General features: G+C 38.7%; 1 protein-coding gene across 1 annotated transcript in view; it reads left to right on the forward strand.

Moving 5' to 3' along the window:
• LOC126251652 (calmodulin-binding transcription activator 1) overlaps positions 1-12,861 on the forward strand; it is a 1,922,036-nt gene that overhangs the window by 1,648,751 nt on the left and 260,424 nt on the right. The window contains exon 10 of the mRNA XM_049952210.1: positions 9,852-9,898. Within this exon, the coding sequence (XP_049808167.1) occupies positions 9,852-9,898 (47 nt within the window). The remainder of the gene's footprint in view (positions 1-9,851; positions 9,899-12,861) is intronic.

Here is a 12,861-nt window from a genome sequence, read left to right on the forward strand (position 1 = left end):
TACCTTTGGTAAGACGGGAAGAAGGGACATAAGGTAATACTGTATTGTCCATGTCTTCCTTCAACCTTTCTTAAAGAGTGGGTTTATTTTGAAAATAACCTTGTTCAAAATGCAATAGAGATATTGCAGGAGTAGGTATAATAATAATAATAATAATAATAATAATAATGAACCAGAAAGTAAGAATGCTGTAAAGTTCTATGAACAGTAGTGAATGAATCCTAGTAATCAAGATAGATACAAAACCAAAGCCTGTCACCGTAGTAAAAGTATTTATGTCTACTAACTCTACAGATGAGGAAGAGATTGAAATAAATGTATGATGAGGTAAAGAAAGATTCAACACAGTAAGGGAGATAAAACCTTAATTATATTGAGGGGACTGGAGTTTGATAGTAGGAAATGGAAGAGAATTAAAAATAGTTGACAGCATCGACTAGTGAAAAGGAAACTACTTGCTAAAATTTAGTCATTGCTTCCATCTGGTTTATTAATCATGAGGGGCTGTATATGTGCAAGTGACTCAGAGACCCTGTCAAGTTTCAGATATTTTATGTTATCACACAGCATTTATTTTGAAACCCCCGTTTTAAACTGCAAACCATTTCCAGGAGTGGATATGGAAACTGATTATATTATTAGTTATGAAATGCAGATTAAAACTGTATTTGAAGAAATTATAGGAAGGTAGGAAATAGAGGAGATGAGACACGGATAAGTTGAAACAATTAGAGGATGATGAGAGTTTCAAGTGGCTCATTACACAGCAGGTGACTGATATAGGTGAAAGAAATACAGAAGAAGATGAAGAGATAACTTTGAGAGATTATCTAGGGAAAACAGTAGAAGAGCAGCTAGATAAAAAGACAAGGCCCAGTAGGAATCCATGCATGATACATAAGATATAAAATTTAACTGGCAAAAAGGGAAAAGATGAAACTGCAGCAAATAAAGTGACCAAATGGGGGTACCACGATCTGTAAAATGAAATTGACAGAAAGTGCTAAATGGTTTAGTAGGGATGACTAGAGGAGAAATGCAAAACTGTAAAAAAATGTGAATGGTGATAGGAGTGATAGATGGTGCATACAGGAAAATTAAAGAAACTTTTTGAAAAAAGAGAAGGAACTGTTTGAACATCAAGAGGTCATGTAGCAAGCTGAAATTAAGGAAAGAAGGTAAGACTGAAATGTGAAAGGAACATATTGAAGAGATATATAGTGAAAGGAAAGTTGAAGACAATATTACAGAATGAAAAGAGGAAGTGAATGAAGATTAGGTGGGTGATATGATACCGCAATGAGAATTTGGCAGAGTACTGAAAGATCTTTGTTGAAATAGGGCCCAAGATGTAGATGACATTCCCTTAGAATTATTAAGATCGTTAGTGTAACCAGTCAAGCTAAACAGTCCACCTGGTATGATATATGAGACAGGTGATGTAACACCACAAGAAAGTAATATTCCCAGTTTGAAGGAAGGAAGATCAATGTTCAAACACATGTGGACGACAAGGTCATTAGAGCTGGAGCACAGGCTCAGGTTGATGAAGGAAGGTAGAAGAAATTGATTATGTCCTTTCAAAGGAATCATCCTGGCAATTACGAGGGGTGTTTGAAAAGTCCGTGCAAAGTCCGAGTGATGGCACCACCGGTGCGTATCAAGGTCATGTGTAGTTAGTAGCATCTTTAAAAAGAATGCACACCAAGTTTCAGCTATATTGGTCTATTTAATTGTGTTTGTCTTTCGTGTGAATCAAGGAAGTCGAGTAATTGTCAAAAAATGGACAAAAAAGAATTTTGTGTGGTGATTAAACATTACTTTATGGAAGGCAAAACGCCTCAGGAGACTAAAGAGAAGCTTGATAAACGTAACGGTGACTCTGCACCTTTGATTAGAACAGTTTATAAGTGGTTTCAAAATTTTTGGAGTGGCCATATGGGCACAAGTGATGCTGAACGTTCTGGACACCCTGTGGAGGTTACGACTCCAGAAATCATTGATAAAATCCATGATATGGTGATGGATGAGAGAAGAGTTAAGCTGTGTGAGATTGCTAGTGCTGTGGGCATCTTGAATGAACAGGTACATAATATTTTGCATAAACATTTGGGCATGAGAAAGCTATCTGCAAGATGGGTTCCAAGATTGCTCACGCTTGACCAAAAACAGAATCGTGTGAAGTGTTGCAAGGATTGTTTGCAGCTGTTCAGGAAGAATCCACTGGACTTTAAATGTTGTTTCATCACTGTGGATGAAACATGGATGCATTACTATACTCCTGAGACCAAACAACAATCTAAACAATGGGTTACCAAGGGAGAATCTGCACCAGAACAGGCGAAGACCATTCCTTCTGCCGGAAAGATTATGGCGACTGTCTTTTGGGATTCGCAAGGGATAATCCTCATTGACTATCTGGAAAAGGGTAAAACTATTACAGGTGCATATTATTCATCATTATTGAACTGTTTGAAAACCGAGCTGCAAGAAAAATGCCGGCGATTGGACCGCAAAAAAGTCCTTTTCCATCATGACAATGCACCAGTACACATCTCAGCAGTTGTGGTCACAAAATTAATGGAAATAGGATTCCAACTCATTTCACATCCCCCCTATTCTCCAGAATTGGCTCCCTCGGACTACTATTTGTTCCCCAATTTGAAGAAATGGCTGACGGAACAAAGATTTTATTCAAACGAGGAGGTGATTGCAGCAACTAATAGCTATTTGGCAGACTTGGACAATTCCTATTATTCGGAGGGGATCAACAAATTAGAACAGCGTTGGATGAAGTGTATAAGTCTAAAAGGAGATTATGTCGAAAAATAAAAAAGGTTTACACCAAACACATAAGTAGTTTTTATTTTTGCATGGACTTTTCAAATGCCCCTTGTACTGTAAGCAGTTTAGGGAAATAATGGGATACCTAAATTTGAGTGGTCTGATGGTGAATTCGAACTACAGCCTTCCCAAATTAGTATCCATTATCTTACCACTGTGCCACCTCTCTCAGTTCCAATACAAAAGAAGCTAGTGCTGGCAGTGCCACAAGTTATGGTGCATGCTATGTGGTTTAGCGGCTAGCACCACTGGTTGGTATGTTGCTGGTCGCCAGTTCAAGCCCAACCAACAGCAGTTATTAATTGTTTAATTTTTACCAATTCTGGATTCCTCTTGAAATATCTTATGTCTGTAATGTTAGTGTATTCTGAAATATTCAAGCTTTGTATAAATAGCTGCTCTGGCTGTCCAGGAGTTCAGTTCAGGGCACGAGCACTTCTGGAGAAAGAGAAGATAAATGTTTAGTGACTATTATGCCACGAGGTGTCAATGATCATAACACTTCTATTGACAGTAGTTGATTTAAGACAATTGTAGTTGACGTGTGAGACAAAGCCCATCACTGTACACTGTATGAGGTTGCTCCCCAATACGCTGTAGGCTTCCCGTCACCTTACAGGGGTGCCAGCTGCTTGCTTAGCCACCAGATTCAGGAAAATTAAGTGAGGTGAACGTCTTTGGAGGTGAAGTCACCACAAATGAAAATCCTCCATGAAAAACAGCTGTTAAAATGTCAAGAGATCAGGGGCTTCTTTTTCTTTAATGTCAAGTATGTATCGTTGTTAGCTAAAGAACACTATGTTCTATGATACAAAAGCAAATTTGGTGAGAGCTGCAAATGGAAGATAAGTTCAGTGGGCAGGAACATCTATTGTAAGAATAGCTATCAATGATGGAATGCAGCCTTTCGAATTTGTTGTTTCAGCAGAATGTAGTCATAATGATATGCTCAGGTGGGAGTTCTTGCAAGCATCACAAGCAGTCATAGCTGTGAAAATGAAAATTCCAGAATAATTAAGGTATTCCAACAAGCACATATTCTTGGTGGTTGTTTGCTGTTGAAGACATTGTACCACCATCGTCAATAGCACAAGTTCCAGACATCATTTGATCTCCTCAGTTAAACTTTGAAGCTTTTGTTGATTTTCAAAAAGCTACTCAGGCTCACAAAATAAATCTTCATTCAAGCAGATCATAAGCACTGTAGGTGGCCAAGGAGAGCTTTCGATCACTAATTGTCAGCAGCAGAAATAACTCATCCCTACAGGTATGTGCGTAGCAACAGCTGAACCAGTCCAGAAAGGGAAGCTCATTGTCATCAACAAAGAATCATGCACTGCTACAGAACAGAAAATGCAGTTGAGAAAGCTGCTATTGGACTGACCAAGGAACATCAGTGAGTGACAGTGTCCTGCATCAGTTTTCAGATGCTTTAAATTAGGAGTGGAGAAAAGACAGACCAAGTGGCCCTTAATAAAATATAATATCAACATTGGGAATCACTCACCATTTAGCCAGTGCACATAAAGATGACATTTGCTAAGCAACATATAATACAGATGGAAATAGAGAAGATATTGCAAGAACCTTCTGATAGTCCTTGGTACTGTCCTTTGCAAGAACTACTGCAGGGACATGCCAAATTTTTCTTGAAAAAAGTGCAAGGAAGGTCTTTCTCGTCGTTTAGGAGGTGCAAACATCATCTTCAGTTCTAGAGATGTATGACAAGAATATCGGGACTGAATTTCACGCCATACTAAGGGTTTAAGAACAGAGGCAGTTGTAGTGCAAATGCCTTATGCCTCCAGAATACCCTCCAGGTCTGAGGTGAACTACTCTTCAACTGAGAAAGAGTTCCTTGTATTAGTTTGGGCCATCAATAAGCTCTGGCCATATTTATTTGTCATTTGTGATGGACCACCATTCTCTCTGCTGGATGACTAGCCTGAAGGATCCACAGGGTCAACTGGTGAGATGGGCACTGAGGTTTCAGTGGTGTAGAGAAGTGGATGCCAACAAAAGGCCATTGACTACCTTTTGAGGAATCAGTAGGAGCAACACAGCAGTATGGATGAAATCTCAGCCATCACAGTATTGAAAGACACAGCTGCTGAAAAGAGGTAAGATCCAGCACTTCTGAAAACCATTGGAGCCTTGAGGAAGGGGGAACTGAGGAAAGGAGAATTGCAGTTTGTTAAAAGAGTATTGTGTTAGATGAACTATGATTCATTGGGGCAGAAATGGTTGCATGTGATCCCAGCTCATTTGTAGACAGCCATCCTGAAGGTTTTGTATGATGCTTCAGTGTCTGGTCACCTGGTACTCCAGAAGACCCTAGGCAGAATCAGATACAAGTGTCAGTGACCTGGTGCTACCAGTGCATTACACTATATGAGCCACTGTAAGGAATGTCAATGATGGATGCATGTGCCACAATTACATCCAGCGTATCTGTTACTAGTCCCACTTGTAGCAGCACCATTCCATGAAATTGGATGTGACCTGTTGGGAACCTTCCTGAAGTTGACCAGTGGTAATTGATGGATAAATAATCTGCACTGACTGCCTCACTCACTAATCTGTCACTAAAACTTCAAGTTGTGACATTACTCACAGGATGACAACTACCTGCCATCCACAGACAAATGGCCTCACTGAACATTTTAGTAAGCTGGTGGACAGAGACATTTTGATTCAATACTACCCATCATGAGAATCACATAAAACACAGCAGAGCAAGACAATACAGTTCCATGCTGTTCTTTATACTCAATGATCATGAGGCCAAGACAACAGTGTATAAGCTGTTCCCATTTCATCTGGGCAGTATTCAGAATGACTACATGAAACACCTCATCACCAGGACAAAAGAAGGAAGACAGCTGTCTCACATACAGACCCTGGATACCAAGGACAAGGACTGACAGCACTACAGTGCCAAGCACCAACCAATGACATACAGCCCAGGAGACTGTGTTTGGATTTTAAAACAGTGAAGAACATAGAACTGTCAGAAAAGTTTCTAAAGTATTACTTTGGTCCATGTGGAAGACACATCATCCATGTCATTCCTACTGCAGTCCACAGGTGCAGATCAATGATGGGTGGTTGGAGGAAACTGAAGACCCACTCAGTGATTGTGAAGCTCGATGGGAGGTGCCACCTTCAACACTCGTCTTAGTGAAGAGGATGTTAAAACATGACCCTAACACAAGGCTGCCAGTGCTCTCATACAGAGGACCATTGACAGGATCTAGTTCCAGAGTGCTGTAGTCACCTTCTATGATAATTTTTGAGTCAGGTGCCACGAGCTACAGGACTCGCAGTGAGGTTCAGTGGTTAATGTTGCTGGTTTGCGTGTGCTAGTCTCTATTTCAAACCCTGCCTTTGGATTTGGACTTTATAGTGGTTTTGATGCAACAATATTACCAAACTGTCAGTCCAGTGAGTGAAGTCTGCAAAATATTAATACAAGTAAAGTACTGTGGTCTAGAACAACTGACAGTAGCTGAGCTGGGGGTAGATCAGTTTTGTTTCTAGAAAAATGTAGGAATATCTGAGGCAGTATTGACCCAACTACTTATCTTAGAAGATAGATTAAATAAAAACAGACCTAACTTCTTTTTATTCAATGTGTACATAGAACAAGCAGTCAAGTAAAACAAGGAAAAGTTTGGAAAATGATGTAAGGCAAAGCAGAAGGAAAAGAACATTAAAGTTTGCTATTGACATTGTAATCCTATCAGAGACAGCAAAGGAGTAGGAAGATCAGTTGAATGGAATGGATATGGCAGTGAAAAGAGATTATAACATCAGCATCAACAGGAGTAAAGCAAGGGCTAGTAGAGTATAGATGAAGTAAATCAGGTGATGCTGACAGAATTAGATTAGAAAATGAGGTACTTAAAATACTGGGTGGCTATAATTAAAGTGCCAATGACCTTGCCACAGTGGATACACTGGTTCTCGTCAGATCTCCAAAGTTGAGCACTGTCGAGCGTGGCCGGCACTTGGATGGGTGACTGTCCGGGCCGCCATGTGATGTTGCCATTTTTTGGGGTGTACTCAGCCTCATGATGCCAATTGGAGGAGCTACTCGACTGAGTAGTGGCAGTTCTGGTCAAAGAAAACCATCATAATGACCAGAAAAGCAGTGTGAGTGCTTTTATAATTAAAGTGCAGGTACTTTTGGAGTTTCATTGTGGTCTGTAATTATCATCTGGCAGCAAAACTTGATAGATGTGGTAATGTATTAATGTAGAACTGATTTATGCAGGAAAAAATTAGTTCTGATTTTGGCCACCAGGTACAAATCTGGTACAATACACTGTGTGTATGACGGTATGACATCCACACTTTCATTTGATAAGCTGTAACATGAGTGAACCATGGCTATCAAGAATAGAGATCCTGTGCTCGTAGTGAAACTGTTTTAAGTGAATGGCAGCAATTACAATGCTACATTGAAAGAGCATCACCGACAGAAAGGTCTGAGGAGAGCCCCGATGTCATTAAATGGTTGAAAGAAGATGATGATGAAATTTGAAAACGTGGATGAGCTTAGTGTCACATCTGGAAGAGGAAGGCATCCTATCCTGGTGGAAGTTATTGACGGTGTTACTGTTGCTGTAACTGGCCATGAAGCACATCCCATGGGTAATGCTAGTGCTCATGTAGTGTCATGATAATTATCCATCCTATGATCAACAGTTTGTAAAGTTTTATGGTCATTTTACCATACAAGACCCAGATGGTGCAGCAACTGAAACCTCATGACCTGCACAACCTTCTGAATTTGCTCATCTATTTCTTAGAGAGATTGAAGTTGATGTTGTGGTTGGACAATATTCTATGGATGATGAGGCACATTTTACTCCACAGGGTGCAGTGGATGGACAGAACTGCCAAATTTGAAGTACTGTTAAACTGTGTGTTGTGCATGAAGAACCATTGCATTTGCCATAAGTGACCATATGGTGTGGATTCACAGGCACCTTTATTCTCAGCCAGCTCTTCTTTGAAGATAATACTCCCAGAGGACCTGTCAGGTTTACTGTGATGTTTGCACATTACTGAGACCTCCTTGTACAGCATTTGATTCCTGCCTAGGAAGAGCACAACTGTGTGGAAACCACTGTTTTCATTTAAGAAGGGGCAATACCTCATGTTGCTTGCCCAGTGAATGATCTGCCTAATGCAACCATTCACAAATGTATTGTCTCCAGATGCATGGCCTGCAAGATCACCTGATCTAAATCCATGTGACTATTGGCCCTGGGGATATCTAAAAGAATGTGTTTACCAGGGGCACATATGGTCTCTACCTGAACTGAAGGCCGTTGTAGAGGAATAGGTTGCTCAGATTCCTTTGGAACTGCTGTGACCAACTGCCGATAACATCATTCTACAGATGCATCATCTCATTGCTGTCTCCTGTGCTCATACTGAACGACTTGTGTAAGTGGCACATAATAATAAAAATCAACATTATGCCTTTCTCACTTGTTTGACTTTTTCTGCCCACATCACATTCCTAATGCACTACATTTGGAAACACTTCTGTATGTTTTGTTGTCTTCACAGTGCCAGATTAATTTTTTATTTAATTATTATTATTATTATTAATTTTTTTTTTTGAGGGGTGAGAGGAGTGTGGGAGATAAAAGTTGTAGATGTCAACCAAGGTTTAATTACAATAAGCTGGTTCCACTGAATGTAGGTTTCAGTTGTCATGTAGAGATGAAGAGAGTTGCCCAGGGTGAACTACTATGGAGAGCTGCAGTCGTCAGACTGAAAATCATGAAAAAGTAGGGGAAGATTGAGGATTTTGCCATTGTTGTACTTGCAAGTGTATATTGATGATGTGTCTGACATATAGACAGAGAGGCAAGAAACAGTGTTGGGTTCTGATAAGAGAAACACTAAGAAAACAGTGAGTTGGTATTGCGTAACGGGAAATAAATGTAAGTGAAGTTTTCTCCATCATAATAAGACTGAGTTCTAGATGAGCCTGCTCCAAACCACCTGGAAAACAATATGTGAATGAATAAATATATGTATAAATCAGTCAGGAATACAACTGACAAAATTATTGGTTGCTGAAGTTATTGGAACATTGATTTAATTCTATCCAGAAACTACCGCAATAGGCTTCCCTGCACTGATGTTTACTCTGCTATTAACTTGTAACTGATATTATTAACGTATAGAGGTATGTATTCTCTGTTGGACTGAGTAATAGGTGTATAACTGCAGATATGTATTATTGTGTATTAAGTACAGTCCTATTTAAACTAATTGGCATTTGAGAGCAAGCCTTCTGGACTGTTCCCAGGCAGCAGTAGTACACCAATGGTCACATTACATTGTCAGCCCCCACTGTTCAGCCACTTCACAAAACATTGTGACTGCCAGTTCTCAAGGGGGAACTTTACTGGAAGTGCAAATTTCACCTATTCAAAGGAATAAAGTCTACCTACGGCCCTAATAAAAATTAAGTATAAATATCAGACATGCTTAAAGATATTGTAGAGCTCTATACCACATGAATTTCAGATTATCTGAATGATTTTTGTAAGTGATAGGCACAACAAAGTGATTTTCTGATGCCACAGTGAGATGCACACTGGTGGCTGCCTACAGACATCATGACAGTATTTCAATTTCAGACTTTGAACATCAGATACGAAATTTCCATTAATGTGTCACTTTTCCACTAGGTATCTAAACATATTTGCTGAAGTACAATTCAAATCTCGTTCATAGAACTTTTTAACAAATAATTTCAGTGTTTGTTGTAAACAAAAGGGAAATGTAAACCATTTTGGATTTAATAAATTTAATGTTGTAATAAGCAAGTTTTTTAGTTACTGGAAGCACTAACAGTAGATAATGAAATGCTGCTTCTTTTTAGCTTTTTGGTTTGCTTAGTGCACATATTACATTATGTTTGTATGTGTATGCTTGTACTGAACTTAATTTTTAAAGAATTGTCTTTCTTTATTTAGTTTTCAGCGAGGATGAGCCAGACCTGAATAATGAACTTGAGATATCAGTAAGTTCATTACCTTCTTACATACTCAGTCAAACATCATCTTAATTTTTAATCTTTATTTCTGATATTAAATTTGTTGTAGACCATAAACAGTTACTACACCATTAGAAAGATGACATGAAAAGACCATTTGTTTTGTTTACAATTAGTAGTTTTGAATGTGCCTAACCATTTTATTGCCAGATATGTGCTGATTTTAACAATGAAGAGTACTCCAAGATCCAATTAAAAGTTTGACTGTGCTGTGAACCAATTAATTAAATCACAGATATATTGTAACAAAACAAATGTGACTGAGTCAGATAAAATATTATGAAAAGGATAGTTGCTACTCAGTTACTCACCATACAGCAGAGATGCTGAGTCGCAGATAGGCACAACAAAAAGTCTGTCGGAAAGTGAGCTTTCAGGCTGAGTCTGGCTTCAGCTGCCAGAAACTGTGGTCGTGTGTGTGTGTGTGTGTGTGTGTGTGTGGTCCAATTTTTTAAGAAGACCTTGTTGGCTGAAAGCTGTCTGCGACTCAACATCTCTACTACATAGTGAGTAGCAACTACCCTTTTCATAATACTGTTACATTCCATCCTGGACTTTCCATTGTTTGAAATAAATAAATTTCTATGTCATCTGCATAAGCAAAACTTTTTGGAGGATCATTAATTAAGACGCCACTCTTATCTACCTTTTGAACCATCATATGTAGGGCTGAAGCAAATGAGGTTGTAGAAAGTCCATCCTTTGGTTTATTCTGTTACTGTGTTGTAATCTTTCTATTATCTCTGTTGCTCCAGTTTTACTTTATTACCCATTGATGTAAAGTTACTTTTAATGAAGTAACAATTTTGCTTGGCAATACAAATAGTTTTTACCCACGTGAGCATTTCATGGTTAAATCTATCGAATAATGTTTGATTCTAATTAATGCACACTGTGCTCAGATCTGTTGTGTATTCAGAGCTTTTACCAGTAAGCTGTTTAATTGCAGATAATTGATCTACATTGCCTCTACTTCTTCTGCATCTGTATCATTATTTTCATGTTTCTTTTTTTCTGTATATTTCTGAAATCCCCTGTCGATAATTGCTGAGAACAGTTTGTATGCAGTGTTCAGCACTGTAGTACCTATGTAAATTGCACAGTTAATCCTTCTTTATGCAGTGGATGTAGTTTTCCTGCTCTACACTCTGTACTGTCTGGTCTGTAAAATTTGTTCATTTAGTCCACATATTTCTACTTTAGTTTGATAATCCGCATATTCAATTAATTCATCTATATCCCATCTTCTTGCAGTATTCTCCTTATTTTCCAACCCTTTCACATTTTCGTTATTTCTTCTTCAGATAGTGCTGCTTCTTGTGTCCATGTGGTCCATGTCATCAATGTTTGTTCTTCATCAGTCTACTTTGTCTGTTACTCTTCTTAATTGGAGAGGTTTAATAACTCCTTGGAGGACTGTCCATCATTTTAATGACTGTTACTTTTGTTCTCATTTCCCTCTTCATGCTTGATATGTTCCATTAATTCTCTTTATTGCAGTTCTGAGTTACCAAATTTCATTTAATCCTGGAATACCCACACAGAAGTGCTCTGCAGTAAGTTGGCAAGAGTTTTGCATCTCCTTAGGAAACTAGAGGATTGTGTGAATAAAGAGCTCATGCATAAGACATACTACACCATTTTTCATACACACTTACATTATAGATTACTTCCTTGGAGAAAATCTGCTGGAACACAAGCGGTTTTCTTCTGGAAGAAAAAAGCCGCTAGGTGTATTTTTGATTTGAGCAATTTGACTTCTTGCAGACAGTACTTTATTGGGAATAAAATACTTACAGTCCCCAGTCTATGTATACTCAAAGTACTTATGCATGCCAGACAGAATGTCCATGTATGCAAGTAGATCAGACGTGCTCTCATATCAAACCAGAAACAGGAAATTAGACACACTCCTTGAATTGTTGAAATTAAGTCCAAAATAATATTTTAGATTCTAGCAAAATATTTTTCAACCGTACACCATTTGACATGAGGAAATTACATGAAAATAAATTTAAAATAGTTGTAGAGACATGGCTGGACATAAAGCATTCTGTAACACTAATGAATTTATATATAAAGAAAAAAGGTGATCTTTGATTATAAATTTCACTCTAACACATAAAATTGTAGCTTCTGGCACACAAGGGTTGCCCAGAAAGTAATGCACCACATTTTTTTCTCAGCCAAAAACAATGCTTCGAATACGAAATGTTATGTGTGTATTAATTGAAGCCTCCTGAGTGAGTGTGCAAAGTTTCTGTCGCTTCTGACAGATAGCATAGCTGTGGGACAGTTTTAAAATGGCATCTGTAGGTGATGTACGTTACAAGCAACTACTGTCATTGGATTTCTGACTGCAGAGAAAGAAACTGTGGGGAATATTCACAAACACTTGTGCAAAGTCTGTGGAGCATCAGCTGTCGAAAGAAGTACAATTAGTCGCTGGGCACAGAGGGTGAGGTCATTGGAAGGTTGTTCGGCAGAGCTCCATGATTTGCAGCAGTCAGACCATCCATGGCTGTCACACCTGACATGTTGCAGTGAGCTGATGTCATTCATCATTAAGGATGCCACTCATGGAAGACATTTTAAGGATGATGAGGAGGTGATTCACACAGTGAAGCACTGGCTTTGCCACCAGGACAAGGATTGGTACCGACAGGGCATACATACTCTTGTTTCTCGCTGTAGGAAGGCCATAGAATGGAATGGAGATTACATGGAAAAACAGGGTGTGCAGATAAAACACCATTATTTCATGTGTGTAATTCTCATTACGTTCAATAAAGAATTGTTGAAGAAAAAAATGTGGTGCATTACTGTCTGGGCAATCTTCTTACAACCTAATTTTTAGTGTACGCAATCTGTGCAACAAAACTAATTTTGTGATGAGTACAAGAAAGCAATATTATGTAATAATATTTAAC

This window comes from Schistocerca nitens, chromosome 4 (assembly GCF_023898315.1).
Source record: "Schistocerca nitens isolate TAMUIC-IGC-003100 chromosome 4, iqSchNite1.1, whole genome shotgun sequence".
Classification (NCBI taxonomy): domain Eukaryota; kingdom Metazoa; phylum Arthropoda; class Insecta; order Orthoptera; family Acrididae; genus Schistocerca; species Schistocerca nitens.